The sequence below is a fragment of the Epinephelus moara genome, chromosome 16 (assembly GCF_006386435.1).
Source record: "Epinephelus moara isolate mb chromosome 16, YSFRI_EMoa_1.0, whole genome shotgun sequence".
NCBI lineage: Eukaryota > Metazoa > Chordata > Actinopteri > Perciformes > Serranidae > Epinephelus > Epinephelus moara.
Window position 1 is genome coordinate 19,655,884 of NC_065521.1, and position 26,810 is coordinate 19,682,693.

General features: G+C 40.5%; 1 protein-coding gene across 3 annotated transcripts; it reads left to right on the forward strand.

The window, feature by feature from the left end:
- The first annotated feature begins 283 nt into the window (after window positions 1-283).
- On the forward strand, window positions 284-25,594 carry kif5aa (kinesin family member 5A, a). 3 transcript variants are annotated; one of them, XM_050065593.1, is made up of 29 exons: window positions 284-896; window positions 5,866-5,953; window positions 6,035-6,108; window positions 6,616-6,720; window positions 6,893-6,941; window positions 7,103-7,158; window positions 7,458-7,545; window positions 12,227-12,351; window positions 12,484-12,588; window positions 13,129-13,277; window positions 14,148-14,296; window positions 14,446-14,624; window positions 14,916-14,984; window positions 15,666-15,872; window positions 16,465-16,611; window positions 16,771-16,959; window positions 17,096-17,213; window positions 17,330-17,391; window positions 17,484-17,593; window positions 17,832-17,933; window positions 18,232-18,292; window positions 18,495-18,566; window positions 19,085-19,189; window positions 20,216-20,432; window positions 20,595-20,769; window positions 21,134-21,213; window positions 21,494-21,533; window positions 21,730-21,815; window positions 22,952-25,594. In XM_050065593.1, exons 1-28 carry the CDS (start codon window positions 768-770, stop codon window positions 21,806-21,808), a joined length of 3,129 nt encoding a protein of 1,042 aa, XP_049921550.1. In that variant the 5' UTR covers window positions 284-767; the 3' UTR covers window positions 21,809-21,815; window positions 22,952-25,594. The 3 variants fall into 3 exon arrangements, with proteins under 3 accessions (XP_049921550.1, XP_049921551.1, XP_049921552.1); XM_050065594.1 differs by having other exon boundaries at window positions 22,955-25,594; XM_050065595.1 differs by having other exon boundaries at window positions 17,487-17,593.
- The last annotated feature ends 1,216 nt before the right edge of the window (window positions 25,595-26,810 follow it).

Genomic DNA, 26,810 nt, shown 5'->3' on the forward strand with positions numbered 1-26,810 from the left:
ATGCCTTCCAAGAAACACAGTCAGGCATCGGAGAGGGGCCAAAGTATGACTTTGATGATTATTCACTGCATCATCGGGCCTGGCAGCAGCTTTACAGAGACTGATGAAGTTATCCTTCATGGCTCTGTTAGGATGTGACGCTGCGGCGTGGGGCTCTGGTTTCCGCCTGCCTGAGAGGATGCTGAGCTGATGATGCCGAGGCTGTGGGTACCACTTTAAAGAGACGGATGCAGACCACGCCCTTCCTGTGATCGTCGATAGAGGGCGCTGTGGCGACCAAAGCAGGCCGACCGTCAGCTGCTTTACCTCACTGCCCTTCCAGCAGCATCTCACCTTCAGCCGGCCTGACGCACATCCACCGCCGCACCCGAAAAGGACAAGAAAAACACACAACAGAGACAGACAGCGTCAAAGAAACCAAGAAGGGAAACCAAGCAACAGCAGAGTCCGTTGTTTTAATGATGTAGGGGATCGTTTTGCGATTTGACATCTAATTTAGCCTGCCCGCCTCACTGCGACAAGGAAACACCGTCCAGCTGCGCATAAATAAATCGCATCCTCTCTCAGCTTGTGAGGATAACACCGTCCAACCTCTCCACCGCCCTCACAGTCCTCTCGACGAAGAAGGACGAAGTCACTGCGCATCCCTCGACGTTATTTTGACGGTCAGATCAGGCCCCGATCAGCGACTGGTCCCTCCAGCCTCAGCAGCATCCCTCCTCTCCTCAGCAGAAAGCAGCATCCTTCCTCCTCCCTCAATCTGCGCAATGGCCGATGTCCCAGCGGAGTGCAACATAAAAGTGCTGTGTCGCTTTCGTCCTCTCAACCAGTCGGAGATTGTACGCGGGGACGAGTTTCTCCCCAAATTCGTGTCAGACGACACTGTCGTCGTCGGGGTGAGTAAAGGGAGGCGCTTTGTTGTGCATGTAGGCCCTTCATCAATAAATCATCAGCTCCACTCATTTGTTTGGGTCGTGGATTAGCACGAAAACATGATAATCAGTGCAACATAAGGAAATATTCCACCTTTCCCCCCAGAATCTGTCTCTTCCATAACATGACAAAGCACTAATACATGTCTTGTTGTTAAAGTGCGCAAACTGGCCTCTTACATCAGCTGATGGGGTCTGCACTGTGGAGCCTATGAATGAAACATGTAGCCAACACCTTGTCATCACAGGCTTTGTATGGCACTTTTGTAAAGACATAGAGATGCTAACATATTTTCTCCAGGCCTCATTACAACCCTTAAATGTAAATGGTACAAAATGAATGTCATTATTTTCTGATGTTGATGCGTTCATTCATTCATTCATTCACTGTGGGTGTTTAACTTAGCCTAATTAGTCTGATTATCCTCTCCCTAATGCTGCCATGGAGGAGGTCAGCCTGCAGCACAGGCTTTCTATTTTATTCTGTTGTATTCTATTGTGGGGTCATTACTCAGCACAGGCAGACAGATGTACTGGTGCAGAGCTGACGTCTGGTGATGATCTTTATAGTAGATGTTGAAGTTTTAAAGAAATGGGGGCTGGTGAGCTGAGTGGACCAAAATCTGATGATGGTGCATTTCTACTCTGTTTGCTCTGAGGATTAGTTTACGTGTATGAGGGTGGTTACATCTGCAAAGAATACACAATTCGGTCTACACTTTCATTTCAGGGCACTTGATTTAGATTTGTGTCAAAACAAACAAACAAACAAACAAACACACAAATAAAAACAGTTTATGGTCATCTTATTCATTTTTTTTTATAACTGAAACATGAAAACATTATTTCCTCAAAAGAAAAGAACATGCCATTGAAGCCTTTTTGTGTTCGTTTTTGAATACAAATCAACACATTTTGAGAATTTTATTGACACAAACATTTTTTTTCTGAATCTTTTGGGCAGCAGTTACTCATTTCTAGAAAAATCTTGAAACAAGTTGACTTTTATTGGAAACACGCCAGCTAAACTGGCAGATTTTCATCACTTATTTGAAAGATACAGCTCAGTGACAGCCAAAAAAGCTTTAAAATTTGGAATGTGTGCTGCCTGGATGTCTTTCAGATTAGTGATTTGGCCATTTTAATGTGATTCACATTTGAAATTCAGAGAAATAGGTTCAAATTAATCCCATCCCTGCAGGACAAAGTCATCCCAAATACATTCAGTGTAAAGGCCAAATAAAGGAAGAATTGTAACATAATTTAATCGTATTCTGCTTATTTATGTTGCTGGTTGTATCTCTTCAGATGTTTTGTTCTTATGTCAGAGGAATAGTTAGTTTTGGTTCTTGTCTGGCTGATAGCGTGCAGAGGGGGGAATTGTGTTGAGACTTTCTCCAGTAATAATCGAAGCATCTCGACCTGACCTTCCCCTTCCCTCTCAGCATGACGATGGACAGTAGAGTCAGAAACTGATCTCTCTAATTGCCCACAGAGAGGATCAATAATTATCCAGCGAACTCACGCATCACCAGCTGACCTGCTTTGCTGGTGTCTCCATCTGTCTACTGTTTCTCTCCCTCTGTTTGCGGCCGTCTCTCTGACTCTCAGCCTTGTCTCTCCTTTGCTCATCCATCTCCAGTTTTATGTCTCTTTTTGTGCCTCCTCCTCCTCCTCCCCTGTCCCTCCCTTCCTCCCTCGTCCTGGGACTGGATGTCTCTCTGGTAAATCACTCTGTCATGGGGGCGGTCTGCAGATGAGTCAATTTGTTAATGACATTTAATACGGCTCATGTTCTGGTAGCTCACATCATTGTGTTGCATTGTGGCCACTGTATCAGATGGGACGATGACATTCAGAGGTTCAATAGCTTGGTTTCTGCAGCGAGGCTTTGTCAGGGCTGAGTCACTCATCTGTGTGTCATGCAATGATTTTCAGGGGGATCTGATTAATTTGGGGCAAGTTTCTAAATAAACAAAATGCATTCCTTTGGATTTAGCCTCCAACGCTCTTACAAAATTAGGGCGGACATCAATGTGAAGCTCAAAAGAACATTTAGAGTGTGTTGGAGTTCTTATGCACTTTGTACTGAGCTCTGCTGGAATTTAAAATGCTGTGTGTCAGTGTGTGTAGGAGCTTCATCTCCTTCTGTATTTGTTGACCTACTTCCTTGTAGTGTGCAAAAATGTTAATTTTCATACATTACACTCAGTGTTGAAACTCTGAGAAATTAAAGAAACTGAAGACCTGGACCTTCCTTTACCTACTTGTTCAGGTAGCATCTGTAACTTATATTTTCTCGTAGAGCTTTCATTAAATCAGTTTTTCTTAAAAGCCAAATTCAAAACAAATGGCATTCCAAGGTTTTACTGGACAGTAACATTTGAGCATTCATCATTTATATAAAGAGTACAACATTTTTGTAAATATGCTTATTTACTTTTTTTCCAAGAGTTACATGAGAAGATTTATACAACTCTTATATCTGTGTGTTAAACATGAAGCTACACTCATGAGATGTAAGCTAGCCAACAAAGGTAAAAGGGCTCAATGTGAAATTCCGAGTGTGTGAGTTAAGCCAGAGGCTAGCAGCTAATGGTGCTAAATGTATAAACAGTGCTAAACACTGGCAACAGTGGTGACAGAGCTGACAGTGTTAACCAGGCTGTAACTGGAGGGTGGGCACTACGTTCTGCAATAACGCAGTCCCGATATCAACAGTAACTTCCGTGAGTGTAGTGCAAAGTGGCAGTGGGATACATATATATGCACTAACATGTACAAGTGGTTGGACTGCTTTACTGAAGCAAACCGCAGAGAAGCTCTAATCCCAACACACACACAGGCAACGTGACTTAATGCTTTACCCATGATACTCCAGTATATCTTTATATAGCAAATAATGGTTTGCTGCTACATTAATGCTCTGAATGTCACATACAGAGAACCTTTAAGTAACATAGCAGTTTAGCACAAAGACTGTAAGCAGGGGAAACAGCGAGCCTGACCAAACCACAAATGTCTAAAGACTGGATGTCATATTAGCTTCAAAGCCTGGTTTAGTTCCTGAGGCCTTGGTCTAAAACATAAACTGTAATGGACGTAGTCATCATGACGTCACCCATGGGTTTGTGGACCTGAAGCTCAGCAGCTCTGGTATCTTGGTTTTTTGGATCCAGAAGACACCATATTTGAATGAAAGGCTGGAGCTGTGGAACAGCGAGGGGTGGATCTGACTCATAGACTGCGGTGACGCCTCACAGACAGCCCCACCCTTAAATATGCGTAACTTTGAGCCTTACTAACATGTAAATGGATGAGTTATATAAAAATTCACCCACCGTACAGTTGTCATAAATGGGAAAATTAGCTATAGAGACACAATCTGTTTTTTGTACCAGGCTTTAAACATGTTTATTCCTGCTTTAAAGTTTTGGCTTTGGGGATTGACTGGCTTCTGGAGCCAGCCTCAAGTGGCCATTAGAGGAACTGCAGTTTTTTGTAGTCTGCGTTGGCCTAATTTTTTAGTCACAGAGATTGCCACTTGGTCTTAATAAGGCATCACTGTGAGGGTGCCAGGGAACTAGTGGATAGCTGTTTTCTCCTGTTCCCAGTCTTTGTGCTAACAGTTTCTTGACTGGAGCTTCGTGGTTATAATATCCTATCTGTCTACAAGAAAGTTTTTTTGTGTTCCCCCCCAAAAATCCAACTATTACTTTAACAAAAACAAAAAGATAGTTATTTTGAATTAGCATTCAGCAAAACACATACCCTCTGAGTCTTAGTGCACTGTCAGAGTCTCATGAGTATTTCTAAAACGCTTACAAGATTATTGTTCAAATTTTAAAATCCAGTACTCCAGTAGATAGTTCTCTTTTTTAGTATATGTACAGAAAATCTCAGGAATATGTTTTTATTTTTCAGAAAGCCTAATGAGAGAATCAGACAAAGAGAAAACCCATCGAGTGATAGATGATAGAGTAACAGTGGCTCGTTAGGACTGACAGGCTACACCTGAGGATACTGCAGAGAAGCTGCTAATAACATCTCATTGGATACACACCTACAAGGCCCGCGTTGCCTTTCATATGACTTTGTTCCCATGTTAGATATAAAGCTAGTAATGGAAAAAGGAGCTTTTAACAACCTTGGTGCGTTATCTGAAGTTGCCAGGTCCTGGATGAAAAATGGCTCAGACTAGCTGGGAGAGAGAGGCACTGCAGAGCTGGCTTTCTCACTCTCTGCTGATATCATCTTCTTTTGTTGTGTACTCACTGTTGGGAGGATGAAAGCAGCATTGTATAAACCATCCACAAAAATTCCACACTGAGAGAGACTTGGATGATATTGCTTTTTTTTATTAATCCTGTCTTAAGAAAATAAATTACATGTCGGTATTAGTTGAGTTACCACAGTGAGTCAAAAACAGTCTTGTTTTTAGCTTGGATGTGTTTTTGAGTTTTATAAAAAAAAAATTCAAGGTGTGCTATGAAGACTTAAGGAAAAGATTTTTGTTTTTGTCATGTGAATAATGTGTGATTAAATGTCATCAGACTTGGTGATTTTAAGTTTTCACACAACAGCAGCAATATGTGGTGTCGGCCAGTAACATCAATGTGTGTTTTCCTTGGAGAGATGACATTTAAAGGTTTGAAAATGACTCACCCATTTTATATGAGTGTATATCTCAATCTCTTGTGGTCAGCAAACAGAGAATCAATCAGTCACTGGCCATCTCACAAGGCTGACATCATTTCCCAAAACTCAGACTGATGACCAGCAGCTAGAAACGAGATTAGAAAACATCTAAGATTAAATTCTCTACCTTTTGATTTATTTGAGCGTCCTGAGATTAAACTGAAAAAGTCTGTTGTCAATCTGGAGATATATGTTCTTTTGTTTAATTGTTTTTTGTTGTTCATGGTCTTCACAGGGGAAGTCCTTCGTGTTTGATCGCGTGTTTCCGACCAACACCACCCAGGAGCAGGTGTACAACACCTGTGCCAAGCAGATTGTCAAGGGTATGGATGATCAGCCAATGTATGTCATATATTTGAAATGTATGCGCTGTGGTCTCATTTGTTGTTCTGTTTTTCTCACAGATGTTCTGTGTGGATACAATGGCACTATCTTCGCATATGGACAAACCTCCTCCGGGAAGACTCACACTATGGAGGTACAGTATTCAGATTTTCTTCACGTAGCCTCAAAATGACCCAACCACTAACCAATAATGAACTAATTTATTCACATTGCACTTTTGTTTCACAATTTATATTACCATTAAGATTCATTTTAATGTCACTAGTGGTGGCAGGTCTCACAGAAGTGAACGGCCAGTCCCTCTTTTTAAGACACTACTTTGTCCTATATGTTGTTGACTCTTCGTGGCTCTACCAGTGTGTAGGATTTAGTGGCATCCAGCTGTATGGTTCTTTCTAAGAAACAATGATTGTTAGTGTCAGGTGATCATGCACTAATAAAACATAATTGTATATATTATATATTACATGACTTTTCTGCCAGTAGATCCCCTAAATCCTACACAGTGGTCCTTCAACAGACATTTTATGAGAATTTGAAGTTAATATTGCATGACGTCTTGACTAACCCGTGGCCCTGGATGCGTAGCTATCACCATCTCACTCTTAGTGATACCTTTATGTGTGACTTCCTGTTTCAGGGCAAGCTGCACGACCCTCACCAGATGGGTATCATCCCTCGCATTGCTGAGGACATTTTCAACCATATCTTTGCCATGGATGAAAACCTGGAATTCCATATCAAGGTACTGCATCTGATGGCTTACATGAGTAAATGTCTTGTGTTATGTTTCTTGTCTTAATCCTTGTTTTTCTGATTTTTTTTGTTTAAAAAAAAATTGTATGCAGTTTTACTTTTCGGGCGATGATATGTTTTTGAGGTAAATATGGATCCTGATTTTCTTTCTTCCCCAACAGGTTTCATACTTTGAAATCTACATGGACAAAATCCGTGACCTTCTGGATGGTTAGTGCTAATGGGCTCTTCATTAATCACCTGTGACAGTACTTTGATTTGTGAAATATAAGCTAATGTAGCACCAGAGTAGCTACTGCGTGGCTTTGTCATACTTTGTTCTGAAATACCCAAAACACAAATTGTTCTTAATTTTTCTGTATTGTTTTTAGTGACAAAGACCAACCTGTCTGTCCATGAGGATAAGAATAGGGTGCCATTTGTCAAGGTTTGTGAAAGTGTTTACGTCATCTTTTTAACTGAAAGTGTGCTGCATCAGATTCATGACATTGAGTTTGACTCATATTCTGCCTCTCTTATTTCTACGCTTCTCTCATTTCCTCTTGTTCCCTCTCCTCTCCTTTTCTTTGTTTCCTCCTCCTCTTGTTTCCTCTTATCATCCCTTGTTCACTCTCCTCTCACCCCCCCTCCTCTTCTCTCACTTCTTTCTTGTCTCCTCTCGTTTCCTTTTTTTCCCCTCTTGTTTCCTCTTGTCTCCTCTTGTTTCCTCTCCTCTCATGTCCTCAGGGATGCACTGAGCGTTTTGTCTCCAGCCCTGATGAGGTGATGGATGTGATCGATGAGGGCAAAGCTGCCCGCCATGTTGCTGTTACCAGTGAGTCTTCATATTAGAATATTGTTGCAACACAGGATATACAGAGGTTTTAAATACATGTATAATAAACATCGAAGTAAATGCTTACAGTGAGATATTTTTAGATGACATTTCAGATCAAGTAAGCTCTCTTGGTCCTTCTATATCAGAGCACGGGATCTAGTTTCTCTTCAGTGCCAGCAATAGCGCTCACAACTTGTTACTGATGCGTGAAAGTGACAGCTGAGTTCATGTAGCCTGTTATTGTGTCTTGTTATGTAATCTTCGTGTTACAGCCCACTATGACTTTCAAGCTTCATTCACTCTCATAAAAAGAAATAAGATCCTGTCAGATGGAGTACACTGAAATGTAATTGGCAGCAATGGGCAAATGTTGTTTTGTTTGGATTAAGCAGAACACCATATCTGCACGGAGACATTATCTCAGTAAAGTAATTTCTAGTAACAATCAGAAACAGCTCACACTCTGCTCGTCTAATAAGCTGGTTTCTGCAGTATTCAGTAAACTGACAGCAGTGTGTTTAATATTGCACAATGCAGTATTGGAGTCCTAAGCCAGACGCTATTACTGGACTACAGAGGAGTGAGTCAGCAGCATGCAGGCCAAAAACAAAGTGCAGAAGTTACAGATCAAAGAGCTTTTATTTCTTACATTTTGAAGGTTTTGTGCAACATAACATAACATAATGTTATGCAATATATCGTAAGCATTTGTCCTACAGTGTCAGTGTGTCTGTAGGATTGCCCTGATTTGGTTTGATCAACATGTTGTGCCAGTTATACTGAAAAAAAGCAAAGCCAATGATCACACCCCACTGACACATCACTTCATGTTTCTTAAAGCAAGCAAGATAGATTTTGCATTGCAGTGGAGGCATTTCAAAAGTCACAAATACAGTAAAGAAACTCCTTGGACAACTATCCAAGCAACTAGCCATTACAAAACATTCATTTATGTTTTTCTGTGGTGGAGTCTTGTGCTGACTCACAGTGCTGAAGTCGACTGAAGTGAAAAGAGTGAGACGAGATGAGCTTTGGGATTCAGTGCTCAACAAAATCAGCAGGACTACTTTACTGTAATAAATCTCAACCTGTGCAGTTCTCCTGTCTTTAGAGTTAATGGATTTTGTGCCTCGGTGCTCTGTGTGTTTGTCCGTCCTCACATCACACTTCCTGTGACATTTTCAAGAACGCAATGATTTGAGTTTGTCCTCGTCTGCATAGTGATTGACTCGGACTTTCCTTTGTTGTCAGCCATCAATTTGACTAAATTCAAGATACACTGAATGACCCACAACGTTACATCACTAGAAACTCTAACGAATTGAGAATAATTTTTTTTTTTTTGAATGGTTAACTCATTGAATTGAAATACTCCGCTAATGCAAATAAAGAAGAGTTACTATTTATTTCAATAATCTAGAAAGTTGCTGAACAAAAAAAGGACTTAAAGAAGTAAATATGTAAAACAGTATCACATTATTAATGTCTTATTATCATTATAACCCATAGATACCACAGACACACAGCATATTGTGTGAGTTAATTTAACTGTAGAGTAATCAAATACTGTTTATCTGGTACATTTAAGTCATCATGTCTTATCAGTAGGAAATTCCTGCTTCTCAGTGCGAGTCCTTAATCACCTTCAGCTGAATCACTGCAGTTTAGCTTCCTGACTATGATAATCCGTTGGTCTCACATGCAGGTTGTGAGCCACAGAAATACATCATGGGTCAGAGTGTTACTCACATTCAAAATAAAGTAAACAGGGCAACATGTTATGATGAGGCTAAAAATCAAATACTTAAGTAATGCTTAACTAATGCATGACTAGCGATGATTTAATAATAATTAATAATGCAGGAGATATGAACCCCTGTTGCTCACTATCATTAAATTGATCAATAGACCATTAATAGACCAGTAATTAAGAAATGTCATTTTACAGTTACCTCATACACTAATTGATATGTGACCAAATCAGCTGAATTCCAATTATGCAAGAGTTCATTCCAGACACATGCATTTGCAGTACTTATTCTCATAGAAATGTGAACATAATGATATTTATGGTACAACCTAGGGGGTAGAACATGAGTTGTTTTGGGGCTGTCTTATTATATTTGTTTTTTGTTGTTAAAGGTTAAGGAGTGTAGCAAGGTAAAGAATAATGCACTAACATCAGAATCATCTAGCAGGTGCCAAGTTGCTCATCAGTAGAGAATGGATTAAAATTGAAACCAAAAAAAGCTTCATATTTTTTTGAATAAATAAATAAATATAAAGTAACAAGTCTTTCAAAATAAAGACCAACATCAGACAGCTTCATCTCAGTTATCATTGTTTTACTATGCTGCTCAAAATGTGCTTATATGAGTAACTCAACTTTATTTATATAGCAATAAAAATAAACAAAAGAGATAAAAAGTAGAAAACAATGGTTAAAACTTAAAAATCAAGACTCCACATTAAAAGCCAGATTAAAAAGATAGGTCTTTAATTTACATTTAAAATTACTGAGAGAGCTCGCCATTCTTATATAGAGAGGTACACAGTAACAAATAAAACAGACCTATGCAGTTATAATGAGTTGAGAAGCAAAGAAATGTTTCTTTACTGAAACAAATCTGTTTAAAGACTTTAAAGTGGGCACTTTATGTGTATCCAGTGTTTGTGTTTAGCAGAGTTTAAATAAAATTATTATTTATTTATTTACAGATATAGGCACTTTCTCAGTTACAGAGTGTTACAGTGTTGGTCTTGGGAATCCTGCATCTTGTTGATACAGCACACTATAAAAGAGCTTGGGTGGTATAAATCATCCGTCCATTGAGTTGATCTATGAGCAGGCTCTTTCTCGACAGGCCAATAAAATCGTGTCCGACCCAACTCATACTCTTCACACTGAGCTGCAGCTTGTCCCTCTGTGCATGCAAAGTTGCTATAAATATTCATTCTGCCTGTGTGTCACAACTTTAAATAAACAGCGGCATTGTAACGGGTTGTAGATAGATAGTATGAGCTGGAGGATTGTGTGGGCGTTGGATTTTATGGATTTTACTGACTTGTTTGGGAAATGATGGAAGCCAAGACAAATTTCTTCATCGTGACAAATTACATAGATCTTATCTGTTTTTAAAAAAGAAGATTAGAGATACCTCAGAGTAAAACAAATGATACAAAACCATTTAATGATAACAATGTGATAACAATCAAATCTCAAACAATCCAGCTTTGAAAATCGACTGAATGTAAGCAGCCGATTGGCTTGAGGCTGCATTCACTAGCAGCACAGTCTCCTCTGTTTCCTGGCTGGTGCCTGCTGACTCACGGTGCTGCAGAGCAGGGTGCTGATAGCAGACTAATGGGGCGACACTCTGCAGACACTAGGCCGATGCCCTCAGATATCATCCGCAGAGAAACCTGAACTTACTTACTGTCTGTCTGATGAAGAGTGTGCTGCTTGTTATCTGCACTCTGTAAAATGATGCTATCCTTCTGCTGCAGTGATGACCTGTTCCAGTTGACACAAAAGACCAAATTACTTCAAATTAATCTGTTAGTAGGTTCACCACATTAAGGTTACATGATCCTAAGAACTGCTGGTACTAGATACAAGAGAGGCATGTAAATAATACATTGTAAATTTTGTAAAACAGGCCTAACATGTCAGTCAGTGTGTCATGTTTAAAGATCAAGTGTGTAGGGTTTAGTGCCATCTCTTCGCAGAAATGATATATAATATTCACAACTATGTTTTCATTAGTGAAAATAGAAACAATGGAGTCCCCCATGTTGTTCTGCTGTATCCCAGAATGGACAAACCAAACACTGGCTCTAGATAGGCCATAGTTCTCCTACACGCTTGGCACACAGCAGAAATCTAAGTTCTGCAACCTCACCGCTAGATGTCACTAAATCCTACACACTGTACCTTTAAATGGTGAGTAATCATAAAAATGTCCACAGTTTCACATAGCTAGTTGTAGTCTCTCTCGCCGATGGTGATGCTAATGTGTTGTCAAAGGGTGTCGGTTTCAGTTAAACATTGGTGGGGACACATATGAAGTGGGGGGTCTGGGGATCCTCCCATAAAACATTTTAAGCATCAAACACTTAATTTACTGCATTCTGATGATTTTTTTTCTTTTTTTTGCAGAAATTTATGGTGGAAATGTCTTTATGTAAAGGAACACACGACATTCAGGCAGCAGTTGACAATTCAAAATATAAAAGTACATATAATGGAATATAGTGCAGTAAGACTCTCAAGTATTCTTTTTGTTTGTATTTATTCTCCTGTAGATGAACTTTTCTAATTTAGCGTTATCCCTGCTGAGTCAGCTCACATTTTGGCAAGATTTACTCTTTAGTTCTCTTTTGTGTCTTTTGTTTGAGATAGTAACCTCTTTAAATGTGCATGTGGCACCATTTCACATCAGTGATGCATAAATTCATTTTACACAGGCACAGTTTGGAAGAAAGAAATGCAGATAAAAGAGAACATTTTTCAACTGGCTCCTAAAGGCTATAGTTTGATAAGATATCATTTGTGAATTCTGTATACATTGAGAAGGGGATTGAAACACCAGTTCTAAAACTTAAAGTTCAAAGACTGCAGGGAAACCTATTTGCCTTTTGTCCTGCTCAAATTTGTGTTGCCTCTGTCTCTGTGCAGACATGAACGAGCACAGTTCTCGCAGCCACAGCATCTTCCTGATCAACATCAAGCAGGAGCATGTGGAGACTGAGCAGAAACTGTGTGGGAAACTGTACCTGGTGGATCTGGCTGGCAGTGAGAAGGTAGGAGACACTCTGAGGGAAAGATTGTTTATAAATCAACAACTCCCAAACTGCAATTCAGTCATTTCAAATGAATGACTTCAATGTTTGATCTTTCATGTTTGACTTCACACTCCTCTTCCTTTATTCCAGGTCAGTAAGACTGGAGCTGCAGGAGCCGTCCTGGATGAGGCTAAAAACATCAACAAGTCTCTTTCTGCTCTAGGAAATGTCATCTCTGCATTGGCTGAGGGCACGGTGAGCTATTTCCACCCTACTTCCTTCAATTTGCATAGACAGTGGAGGAACAATTGATACTGTGTGCCTCAAGATTACAGTCAAGCTCTTTTATTTCTTGCAATAATTTACAGTAGCTGTCATTCCCTCCCGTCGACTTGTTAGTGAAATATATCCCGTCCAGTACCCGCACTCTTCTTTCCTTTCAGCCAACTCAACAGGTTTGGCCATCAAATGCCAGAAATATCCCGGCCAATTATACGATTAGTTGAATGCAGCACAATCAATCTGGCACTTTTGACTTTCTGGTAGAATCCAAAACAGAAAAATCAAGAGGGATGGGAAAGTGTACATTTTTGCTGAATGTAATCTGCTGATAAATCACTACAGAAATACTTATTCAGAAAGCAAATGAAACACAAATGTTTTTGTGATCGTTTTTCCTCTAATTGCTTCTTGGTGTTTCTGTATCCTCTTTCTCTTTGCTTCTTCTCTCATCATCTCCCTCCCTCACCCTCCTCCTCTCTTCCACCCTCCCCTCTCTGCTTCTCTCTCCTGCAGAAATCTCACGTGCCGTACCGTGACAGCAAAATGACCCGCATCCTGCAGGACTCCCTCGGTGGGAACTGTCGCACCACCATGTTCATCTGCTGCTCTCCCTCCAGCTACAACGATGCCGAGACCAAGTCGACTCTGATGTTTGGACAACGGTAGATACGTCTTTGGATACAGTCAATGCATCTGTGGAAAGAAGTAATACTATGTTTAAACATTAACTTCTACACAGAGCAGGAAACCAACAGAAAAAAAATGTTGCAGCTTTTTCACATGCAGCCACGTTTTTTTTTTTTAGCCAAGAACAAACTGATTATAATTACCATTCAAAAGCAGGATGCTGACCCATTTTGGAATTGACCTACTAAAATTCGCAGATTCAACTTTGATGTTTCGCCAATTTAGCTTTGGATACAGTCGATGCAGCTTTGGAAAAAAAAATGTAGTGCACCAGTTCTCACATGCTGCCATATTTTTCAGCAAGGACCAAAACTGATTATTTATTAGTAAGTCTCGTTGAGATCAACACTCTCTTTTTTCAAGAGAGACCTGGCCGAAAGAACAACATAAAAAAAAGTTACAAACAACAATAACCACAATATAAACATAGAAAAAATGTTGAAATATTAATACACATACAAGATCTCAAAGCTTTACAGTTTGTAACAAATCTCTGTGCATTATGACATGGAGGCGCATGAATGTGCAACAAATCACACATTATATTTACCCTCAAAAGGAAGGCAATGAACTACATTGTCCTGAAATCCAAAGCAGGTTGATCCAGACGTTAACTCTTGACTATATTGCACTTATATTAAAATAATCTGATTTTACAACTGTGTTAGATTCTTATTTCTTCAGTAGTTTCCTCTTATACTTGTCAGGTGACCTTTGAAATCTGTCACCAATATCCAGTATAACTGTTAAAACATAAACACTGATTATCACTCCTTTCCTTAATCACTTTAAAAAATGAATTGACATTCTCTCCTTTGTCTCTCTGTCTTTGTCTTCTATAACAGTGCCAAGACCATCAGGAACACCGCCTCCATCAACCTGGAGCTGACGGCTGAGCAGTGGAAGAGGAAGTACGAGAAGGAGAAGGAGAAGAACAAGACTCTGAAGGAAACCGTCCAGAAGCTGGAGACCGAGCTCAACCGCTGGAGAAATGGTGAGACACAATAAATGTTAACTGAATTCCAGCAGAGGCTTCGTTTCAGCTGCATCTTCAATTCTTCTGTGCTGACATTACAAACAAAACTGCCTTATTCTCATGTATTTGTTTCCCTGTCCTCTTTCTCCCTTCATCCCTCCCCTCAGGAGAGGACGTGCCTGAGACTGAGCAGACCACAGCGGAAATTGTGACCCGTTATGAGTCTGTGGAAGAGCGTCCCATTTTGGACAACGACACCTCCTCCATTGTGGTCCGCATTTCCGAGGAGGAGCGACAGAAGTATGAGGAGGAGATCCGCAAGCTCTACAAGCAGCTGGATGACAAGGTCGGAACACAAAAACATGAACATACTAATTACAACACATTTTGCCTGCAAGTTAGCAAACTTGCCTACTTTGTATTTTAATTTCTACCTCTATAGTTGTGTTTATAATCAAATATTTTTTGGTGTTTTTCTAACTAGTGTGTCACATTTGCAACATCTTATATAGACTGAAAAGTTTTTTTAAGGATTTATAGATATAAAACAATCATGGATAAAAACAGATGAAAGCTTATAAGAATTTCGAGTCTGGATGGTAGTGAGGTTGGTATTTATGATATCATCTTTATGCAGGATGATGAGATTAACCTGCAGTGTCAGCTGGTGGAGAAACTGAAGCAGCAGATGCTGGACCAGGACGAGGTCAGTGTACACAAACTCACACAAACAAATATACACTGTATGCACAATTTAAAAGGGGACCTATTATGCTCTTTTTTCAGGTTCATACCTGCATTTAAGGTGTCTACTAGAACATGTTTACATGATTCAATGGTCAAAAAACACTTTATTTAATACTGTCTGTGCTGGAACACATGTATTCACCTGTATTGTCTGAAATGCGACCGTCTCTTTAAGCCCTCCCGAAAAAGCCAAGTCTGGTCTGATTGGTCAGTGTTTCCAAGTCTTGTACATCCGCCAGCAAGTTTACAAGATTCCCTGATGTTCGTATGTTGCAGTGCAGGCTACATAATGTGAACACTTGCAGTAGAGTGCCTGGAGCAGATGATCATATAAATGTCACGAGCTGATGTCATCTTGTAGCTTAAGAGGAAAAAAATCAGTGGAAACAGAGAATTCAGAATGGTCTGAGGCCTGACGTCTTTGCTCACAGGGATTACGTCCACATATGTTTACCGTATTATTTTAAACTTTGGCCTTATTTCATTTGAACGTGTGACATTGTAATATTCAAAATATATGACAGAATATAAGGAAAAGCATAATAGGTCCCCTTTAATCTTAAAACTAAACTCCAGCTTTCAAATATCTCTTAAAGAATTGAGGACTGGACAAAAATTTTCTTTCCCTCTGTCCCTCCAGCTCCTGGCCTCATCCAAGGGCGATGGAGACAAGGTCCAGGCTGAACTCGGCAGGCTTCAGGTGGAGAGCGACTGTGCCAAGGCTGAAGTGAAGGAGGTGCTGCAGGCTCTGGAGGAGCTGGCCATCAATTACGACCAGAAGAGCCAGGAGGTGGAGGAGAAAGGCCTGCAGAACCAACTGCTGGCCGACCAACTGTCCCAGAAAATGGTAGGTTTTATGAGCAACAGTGTAAAATGTGAGATTGACAGAAGGAGAGCCAAAACCAGAGACAGGAGGTGGAACAGAAGGACGCTCGCTTGCTTGCTGCACTAAACAGACAAGCACCTGCTGTAACAGTGAGAGGAAAATACTGCAGGAATGATATGACCATCAGGTGCTGGAGGAAAAGTGTTAGAGCTTTTTTACATTGGGCCTAGCTTTCTGCTTCTGCCGGGGAGGTTTTCAGTCTGGTTATATTTATTTTGGTACGTTAAAATTGGGAGATCATCATAACCCAGTGACCATGAGTCTGGCTTAGATTCAATTTTGCACAGTTCATCCTTATTGAAAGCCTTAATACTCCTGTGCAAGTGTTAGATATTCTCCAAAAATTATGGCTTTTATCACTCAGTCAGTGTAACGTTAACACTAAAACCGAACAAAACAATGCATCTGTCTTTTTTGGAGTGAGCTTACTCGGGTTGTATGTTTTAAATATCAGTGGATCCCCTGGTTTCTTGTGGAGTGATGTGGTCCCTGGGTGTTTTCTGCTTCACTTATTCTTACTGACCCTGTCTTACTCTCTTCTTGTCTGTGACAGGCCAGCCTGATGGAGCTGGAGGCAGAGCTGTCTCGTATGCAGGAAGTGAGCGGGCAGCAGAGGAAACGCATTGCTGACGTCCTCAATGGTCTGATGAGGGACCTCAGCGAGTTCAGCACCATCGTGGGCAATGGGGAGATCAAGCTGGTGAGTTGGATCTAAGTGTAAAAAGAGGTTTGAACGCACATATACTGTAGATACACTATACAACACCTACTAGAGTGTGTGTTTTTATTGAGTTTCTGTTTTTTTCCTGACTGGTGGAGAAACTGTGGAAGAGAAAATAATTTTTTCTCCAATCCTCAGCCGGTGGAGATAAGTGGTGCGATCGAGGAGGAGTTCACGGTGGCTCGCCTCTACATCAGCAAGATCAAGTCTGAGGTGAAGAGTATGGTGAAGCGCTGCCGCCAGCTGGAGAACATGCAGCTGGAGTGCCACCGCAAGATGGAAGAGACTGGAAGGGAGCTCTCCTCCTGCCAGCTCCTCATCTCTCAGGTGAGGAACAGAAGAGAAAGAGGAGAGCTGGAAATGATCAAAGGCTGTGTGAAGTTTAGTTTGTCATTACTGTTTTGGTTTTTTTTTACAATTTTTTTAACACGTACCATCTGTATTTGCATTTATGTTTGTACAGCATGAAGCTAAGATTCGCTCTCTGACGGAGTACATGCAGAGCGTGGAGCAGAAGAAGAGGCTGCTGGAGGAGAGCCACGACTCCCTGAGCGAGGAGCTAGCCAAGCTGCAAGACCAGGGTAACATGCACACCATGTACATACACATACACAAAAATAACAAATAACAGAAACTGAAGATGTTGTTAGGTTGTTGCTCTGGGGTAAATGCTTTCTTTCTATTTTTCTCCTACCAGATAACTCCCTGCTTGAGGAGAAGGATGGAGAGAAGGGTGAGACTGAGGATGGAAATGTGAAGGTAAGAAACACTTAAAGTGATTTTTTTATAAGCACCTAGCCTGAAATCTGAGTATACTGATCACTGGGCCTACCCCATGCTTTTTTTCCCAGAAGGTTCCTCGTCAGCAGGGAGAGTCTCACCGCGGCCTCCATCACAAGCAGCTGGCTCGCCTGCGGGATGAGATCAATGAGAAGCAGAGGATCATTGATGAGCTCACTGAGTCCGTGACCACCTTAATTAGTTCTTTTTAATTACACAAAGATACTTTAGATGTGATTATTGCGCATTATTAATCATTAAATACTAGTATTATTGTTGACAACATTACATAGATCTTTTCATACTGCACACACAAAACTTTACTAACTATTATTTGTGAAATTAACATTAATTTTGAATCTAATCCCTCTCTTTTTTTCCCCCTCCTGAACATGTGTGCTGTTGTTTCACACCTCCAGTCGTAACTCCAAGCTGGAGCTGGAGCTTGCTCAGGTTCGTGCTGACTTTGAGCGCCTGAAGAGTCAGGACACCACCAAGAGCGAGCGCCTGGAGGAGCTCTCGTAAGTGTTGCAAAGGTCCATTTTCTTACACTTGTACACAGTGTAGTAGAAGCAAAGGTCTGAGTATAAAGTAATTCATGTGTGGGGTGAGTCAAGATAAGGTGGAGGATTTCTAGTGTTTTTATGATTATTTTAATAGAAGATACAAAAAGGTTTGAATACACAACTGATACAGCCCACTCTCCCTTCTCCTGAATTCCAGCAGAGGGCACTCAAAGCAACACATAGATATCACATTGTCCTGATGTACACAGAAATATTGTCTTATTTGTAGTGATGGTTTTGCTGTCTCTGTCAGATTCCTGCACGAGCGCCATGAGCAGACCAAACAGGACTTGAAGGGTCTGGAGGAGACCGTCGTGAGTATAATTATGCCACTATATGTCAACCTCTTTCTCCTCTGAATCATTGTCTCCTGCTGTGTCTCTGTCTCTTTCCTTATCCATAAGAGTGCTGTCTTACCGCTTCAGACTGCTCTCCTCTCTTTTATACAACCTTTCTCTCACATCATATTGCCCAGAGTCGTCCTCCTAACCTCCTCTCCATCTGTCTGTTCTTCAGGCCCGCGAACTCCAGACCCTCCACAACCTGCGCAAGCTGTTCGTTCAAGACCTCACGTCGCGGGTTAAAAAAGTAAGCAGCTCAAAGATGACAAGAGGAGGCAGTGACTCAGGACATGTTTTCTTTAGTCATGTTAAGGGGGTATTAAGGAATCTGTGACCTGAATACTGATAAACCTCAGTAGGAATAGCAACAATATCCTCCAATTCCTGTAATCCCTGGGTCTTCAACAGGGGGTCCAGGACCCCTAGGTCTCTCTCTGTTGGATCGTTCCAACAGAGAGAGACCTAGGGGTCCTGGAGGTTGTTCAAGGAGTTCATATATCACATAGTAAAATACTGGATGAATAACTTTTGTCGTTTTTGGCCTAAAGGGGGCATGTATGACATATTTTCAGCTACTGTGTATTGATAACTGATAAGGTGGAAGGGTTTAGTTCACAGTGACTCAAAAGCGAGTTTGACAGGTCATTTCTGTATACCCCCGTCAGATGTTATAATCACTTCTGCCATGGGATGATAGCAAACCTCTTCCCCTACCTTGCTCTGTATTTATTTTCTCATCTCGGTCCTTTGTCTTCTTCTCTGCAGAGTTCCGAAATGGAGCCTGATGATAGCGGGGGGTCTTGCACCCAGAAGCAGAAGATTTCCTTTCTTGAGAATAACTTGGACCAACTTACAAAGGTTCACAAACAGGTGAGAGACACACAGGAAGGATGAGAGGAGCTGTAACTTTAGTGATGTAAGCACAGTCTGCAGTTTGGAGTGTATTAAACCAGGAGATGGTATAAATCAGATACTTTCATTCCAACAGATACAGTGATTTTGGGAGATAATTTGCCTTTCTAACCAGAAGCCCGCCCTCAGTGGGTGTTTAACAGAAAAAATATTTATTGCTATTTTAAACACACTTTGAGTAAAGTAACTAAAATATGCTCAAGCAAATGATGTAAGCAGTATACAGTATGTATCAAGAACACCTTGTGGGAATTTCTTCAAATTTGGCACAAACATCCACTTAGACTTAAAGATGAAGTGATCAGATTTTGGTGGTCAAATGTCACTGTGACCTCACAAAACACTTTTTTGGCTATAACTAGAACTCATATGCTACCTATGATAGAATTTCACACAAATGTCTAATAGGATAAAATCATAAAGTCATGACATTTCATATCCAAAAGGTCAAAGGTCAGCCTCACTGTGACATCATAATATTCTGCAAAAACATTTTTCTTGCCATTATTCAACATCAAAACTCAGGATCAGAAGGAGAGACATTTTGTTAGACACTAAATTGGTGACAATTTTGGGTGGCCCTCTAAAATATTGTGGTTATTATAGATCTTCTGTGCTGGTGGGTTGAAGGTGTGTGTGAAGTATCCATGTTTTGCCAAGAAATACACCAGTTTAACATTTTAGTTTTTTTAATTGAATTCCTTCAAAGTATTCCCTACATGTATTAAATTAGTCTAAACAGACATGGGTGTAAGCTGCTAGGTGACTGGTTGGCAGAGACAAACAACTGCTAGGAGGTAAATGTAGTTGGTTTTAAATTGTTTCTTAAACTATAATTGTTGAACTTTGCTATATATTTTCACTCCTTACTTTTTCTCAGTTTTCCACTTCTTTCCTCACACTGATTATTTTTGATTTATCTTCCAATTTTGCCATCCTGTTTCATTTCCCGCCCCTCTCTCCCTCCCTCTCTCTCCCCTCCAGCTGGTTCGTGACAATGCAGATCTGCGTTGTGAGCTTCCAAAGTTGGAGAAACGGCTTCGGTCTACTGCTGAGAGAGTTAAGGCCCTGGAGACTGCACTGAGAGATGCCAAGGAGGGCGCAATGATGGATCGCCGCCGCTACCAGCAGGAGGTCGACCGCATCAAGGACGCCATGAGGGCAAAGAATGCCTTGAGGCGCCCCCATGCAGCACAGATCGGTACTGCACTGAAGCTTGATCATTTGATTTATGCTCTTTGTTGTGTCATTGCAGGGTGTTGGAATTTTCTTCAGTGAAATGTTTATTTAACCTCTTTGGTCTGCAGTAACCCAGTTTCATCAGAGTTGTACCCTACCTTACATTACTTTTTCATTCTGACAGCCAAGCCAGTGAGACCGAAGCAGCTGACCGTCTGCTCTCCCACCAACCCGTTCTACACTTATATCCGTGCCACTGAACACGCCAACACCTTCAGCAACGCCCTCTTTCAGGGCAACGTGAAACAGCCAAGCGCTGCCAGCGTCAACTGCAACCCCAACTCTGTCCAGAGCAACACGTGAGTTAAAATCCTGCCCTCCAACGTTTCCAGCTGCAGATTGCATGATTTAAAGTCAGGTCTGTGACAGATGTGAGATGACAGTAAGAGTCTGCAGTGGTCTTCAAACAACAGAGCTTCCTGTGGTGTTTATCGAAAAGTATTACTGAGAGGTCAATCATTCAGGCCTGGTCACTTGATCATAATTTAGCAGGTGTCTTTCTTTGATATTAAATATTGCTCTAACAATGTGTTCCTTTTACTCTGTCAACCTTTTTATTTTTTAAATTACTAGATCACATAATGCTCCTTCACCTGTAACATCTATACTGCGCTCATATTTGACTGTGTTTGTTTTCTGTTCCCTTTGTGATGTTCCACACAGAGTTTCCACAGCACTGGGCTACAGAGCAGGCAGATATAATGGAGACATACTGGAGTCCTTCCCACTCAACATTGACAATGGTAAGTGTGACAGCACACACATGTACCTGTAACCAAACTTCTGTTCACATATGCATACATACGTGCACATGTACAAATATTTTGGCATAAAAACAGTTTTTATCACAAGAACACTGATAGTTAGAGGTTAAGTGTGTAAGGTATTTACCATCAGGAGCTCAGTGTTCTTTATAAACTCCTTCTGTATGTTATAGGATCACTTTCTCAATTAATGATAAGATACTACTGATTGCTCTTATTATCAATCATTGAAATGAAACTATGGGTTTGTTTCCAACAGGTAACAGCATCAGTGAAACGAGAGACATCAATGACAACAGGTGAGGATGCCAGTTACAGCAGGTTTACAGTAAAAACAACAGTAGCTGTTCATTGTTTCTGGTCACTTTAACTAACTAACTTTAACTAGCTCCTACACTTTAAGGGACTTTTATTAAATGCAGTGTCCAGCAGAATTATGATGTAGTTACGGGGGGTTGTGTGCTGACTGTCGTGTTTGTGTATCTGCATTAACAGAAGTGATGTTCACTGCAGCAGCGAGGTGGATGATTCAAACAGGCACTATATCATTCAGCAGGAGACCGCTGCAAGTTAATGCCATGGTAAATAAATAAGTACACTGAGTCACACACACATACATTAAAATCTTTGTTGTTTGTTAATGTAGTTGCTTAGACCGTACAAATGCTTTTGCATCAAAGGTAAAGTCCGAGCCATTTTGTGTTTCTTATCTGGCTGTTTGTATGTGTATGTATACCTACGAAAAGTAATGCACCAGAATTAATATATAACCGCTGTACTTGTGAAGACTGCTATCATGTGAGGAATGTGCTGACGGGAGTCAAGAAAAAAAGTAGTATAAAGAGCAAAAGTCTGTGTAAGAAGGCAGGTTGTGGTAGTGGATAGGTCAAACCTTACAGGACTTTCACCCAGGAGACTGGTGTTCTTGTCGTGTGGAAACAGGTGAACTTTGAATGATTTTTATGGTATGTCGTTACCGTGTTTCTTTTCCTAAACCTAACCTACTTAACTTAACACTAAGCACATGTTTTTGAGACAACACCCTACCATGATTTTTTTCCTAAACGTAACCTAACTGGTAAGGGCTCTAATACATTAGATATTACACAAACCATTGTATGAGGATATGTTGTTTACAGAGCCAGAGTTGTTTATGACCACCAGATTTTTTTTTCAGCTCATGCACAGAACATGAATAGAACACACAGAATGACAATGAAATGTGAGGAGATATTAACTGAATTTGACAGAAAATGTATTGGAGTAGAATTGCAAGATTGCACTTTTAACTATAAACTACAAGCATTTAAATGTACATTTTACATTTTAGACCAATTTCTATCCATCAGTTTGTTTTGTTGCATCATTAAAATCAACGTGCAGCTTACAAAAATAAAAAAGCTGTCAGCTGTGATGGGGTGGGGGGTTCCTGTGTCAAGCAAGAGAAGGAAATGTCAGGCAAATTTACCTTCTAAACACACATTACCTGGAAACCAGTGGTTGTCTTGACATCAGAAAATCAATCTACACATTTATGGTATGCGTTACAAAATGTGTGGCAATAAATGCAAGACATGTTTGTTTTGAGTCATTAAAACAAAACAAAATTATTGGTGTGATCCTTTAATGAAGTGAATTTATAATCAATCAGTAGAACTTTTCACAGATTTCTGTGTTTCTCCAAATGATGACTTCCTCTTGTTGTCTCTCTCTCCAGAAGATGACCAAACACTGTACCTGTTCAAGGACCCTCCCCTCCCATCTGCATGCAGCCTGTCTCCCCGTCCCTCCACTGCATCACTCATGAAGCTGATGATGAAGATCTGTAGCCCTGTAGTCTTCAAACTAGATGAAGCCCCTCCTGCTCCTTTGGTGACCACCCTCACCCCCAGGTTTGGGGTCCAGTCCCTTTCAGTTCAGTTAGTGCAGCAAATAAATTCAATCAGAATTCGTTTTTTATTTGATACAGAACTTCAGCTTAATCAACTCATCGATCTCTCGGCCAATCAATTTGTCACCAGATATCACTGATGCTGATTACCTTCTGCTGATTACCTCCTGAGGTGGTTGAACTGAAATGAGGCTGACTCCATCCCTGACGTCTTAGTACACACATGTTGTAAATAATAGTGCTGTATACTCCAGTAGTTTTTGACCAGCAACTGTTTGTGTGAATGCACAGCCTCCACCGTCCCCTGCACACATCTTCTTAAGGGCATCATGTGGATGACATACTGTAGGCAGACATGACCTTTTTCTCTGTCGTAAATAAGAGTATAGTGTGTAACGCCAGCTTGTAACAGAAGACCCACACTCCTGCATGCATGTCGCTTAGCGGGTTAGCTTTCAAATCTTTGCATGTGTCCTGATTCCAGTCAGGAGTTGGTATGCTGCGAGCGAACCATCTGATCGACTTCGACAGATGTCACAGAGAACGAGAGAGAGATGGTTAATCCTGATCATGGTATCAGTGCTCTAAATTTTCTATTTTAAAGTAAAACTGGGCTTTTGTGTTAACGTGGCATAGACATGCTACACATCTGGGTCTAGTTTTAATTTAATATAAGAGGACATAAGGTGCAACATGCGTCAGGGAAACCCAGCCCAGACTCACGGTCAGTGTTGAGGAAACCTTTTGTAACTGCTTTGATACTGTGATGTTGCAGCTGTATGACGCCATTGTACATTTCAGGTAATGCTGCCCACACCCATCTAATGTGGCTTCCTCCCCGCATTGCGCCCACACTTTATAAGTCTTCATACCGAGCCTTAACAAGAGCTGACTCCTCATGACCGAACTAACACGCTGTCATGTGCATACATTTGTAATTACTACCTCTAGAGCTACTCATTATAGAGTTATTACAATATACCAACATACTTTCAAACGCTAAATAAGAGCCGATCTTAGAGTTTCTAGAGAAAGTTGCAACTTTAGTACAGTAAGTAGATTTAAATGCTCATATCAGAGCAGTAGTTCTGCTGCCCTTCATTCATACACAGATTCCTCCTCCATCACATAACAGGATCAGAGCTGGGCTGGACCAGAAAGTTTGGGTTCACCACATCAGGACAGGTCAGACAGTGTCAAAGTATACTACACTGATATTTAAATATTTTCTTAATCTTTCTGGTGCTTAACCAATTTTCCTGTTTGGTACCTAGTAAGGTTGAAATTATTTTTACTCCTATTGTAAAGTTACACTATTGGAATCAGAACAGAAGTGAAGCAACATCTTAAACCCCTTTAAGACTGTATGAAAGATATTCAGTGATTCAGTGTCCGATGATTAGGGAGTTTCTGCAAACAAGTCCCAGCTGAGCAGCCACCAGTCTGGGATAGACGGACCGTTTTGACAGAAGCTTGTTGTCAAGTCGTGCTGCTATTTTTCTGAGATAAATCCTGACCAGCCAATCAGGACAGAAGAAAGCAGCATGTTTCTAGTGGGTGACAGAGGTATGGATGTGTTTGGACTGAGCTGAGTCACTGAATTTAAGGACAGAAGTGTGTTGCTCTTAAAGGGAACATGTACGACAACCAAACAGCCATTGAATAACAAAATCCTTTATATTGAAGAATATTTGTCTGTGTAAAGTTCAGTGTATTACATCGCATGACTAGACTTGTTCTACGTGTAAATTTGCCCAAATAGGACCAAAGTATGAAAAGTGGAGGTCGTCTAATCCCGAACAGCCTCATGTATGACAGCACCACTCTGTCTCATGCTCTTACTGGCATTAACAGCATCTCAGGGCTTCACATTCATAACTACAGCCACCGTAAGCCATCACCATTGTCTTTCTCATAGACTTACAACCATGCGAGTGCTGACAAACAATCAGGTCAGTGTGTGTTCTACGAGGCTCAGCAGAGGAACGGGATGATAAATCTACAGAAGTAACATTTTATACATAGTGTATAAACATCTCCATTCTAGTACATGACATCCAAAATAAAAAAAATCCTTCTGGTCAGACCCTACTGTACGTGTCCAAGCAGACCCTCTATTTGACATCATGTTTTAAGTATAATAAATGAATCCGAAGGAGGGGGGAATGTGTACTATATTGTCACCTGCTGTTCCACTGTCTGATTTCAACATATCTAAAATACATGTGCTATATATTGTTAATCTTGTAAGTACAATAGCGTGCCATGACATAGTAACATGCAAAAGAAAGGTACACGCTAACTTTGTTCAGAGAAATGTTTGTTTTATTTATTTCTGTATGCCTATACTGTAGCGTCGACATGATTATGTGAAGAATCACAGTTCTGTATATATAGACTCATCACTATGCTGTATTGTATGTGAACCATTGTGTTGTAGTACAAAGTTCAATAAACTTGTAGAAAGGAGCTTGTTGTGGGGAATCATTTGGCCCAAAGGATTGTGTAAATAGAAAGAGGCTCACTGTCCCACACTGTTCACAGCTCCATCTAGTGGATGGACAAGATTATTGAATTATTACAGATTAAACTGAATAAAGAGCCACTTTATTGAATGACTCTCCCTCCTCTCTAAGCACATCCTCTCTGAGAAGAAACAGCTGTCTTCAGCTCAACCTACTTGTAGAATAAATGTATACAGAGGGACTGCATACATGCCCTCAATACTTCCCTTATAGAGTTTTTTCAGCTCCATTTAGAGTGAAAAAATACTCAGACTTTAGTATATTCCAGTTGTTGGTTTTCCAGCTGTAGTGTTTGAGCCTGCAACTCCACAGGAAACTATGATCTGATTGACTGATCAGTCACTGCTGGTGAGTTGCATGTTGGGCGCCCTCTGTTGTTATTACAACCTCTGACCTAACAGGAAGTGACTTTTCAAACTGTGTCATGGAAGGGACCTTTGCAAACAATTATGACATGAGAAGCAAAATAACTGTTGATGCAAGAAAATCCAAATTAAATGGAGAACAAAATGAATCAACATCATCATGCAGCACAGACACCATATGTCATATTTGCCCACCGAAACTGCACCATAAAGAGACAAGGTGATGATATCATAGTATACAGGGGAAAAGACTCTGCAGTAGCTTCCTCAATGTGCTGGTTTAGTTGATAATGGACACATTATGTTAGAAATGTACATCACAAAAGTCTTAATTCTATTAAACTATGCACTGCAAATCAATAGGCAGTTTGTTTAAAGGTCCAGTGTGTAGTTTTTAGGGGCAGTTAGCAGAAATGGGATATAATATTCATGACTACTGCATGTTTTCATTAGTTTATAATCACCTGGAACTAAGAATTGTTGTGTTTTTGTTACCTTTGAATTAGCTGTTATATCAGGGATGAGCATGAACACTAAAGTACTCGAGTACTTGTTTGGATGTCACTATTTGTTCAACGTATAGAGAACTCTCCACCACCCCTCCCACGTGTGATCATGCCTTCTATTCATATATTTTTTGTACTATTTATGCAGTATATATATTTTATATAAAATATAAAAATTATATAAAATAATAATAAAATAAATACAATTTTACTTTATTGTAGAGCTGCATGTAGCATATTGTTGCGCTCACTACCTCCTTGCTCCATTGTCCTTCTTTCTCTCTTTCTC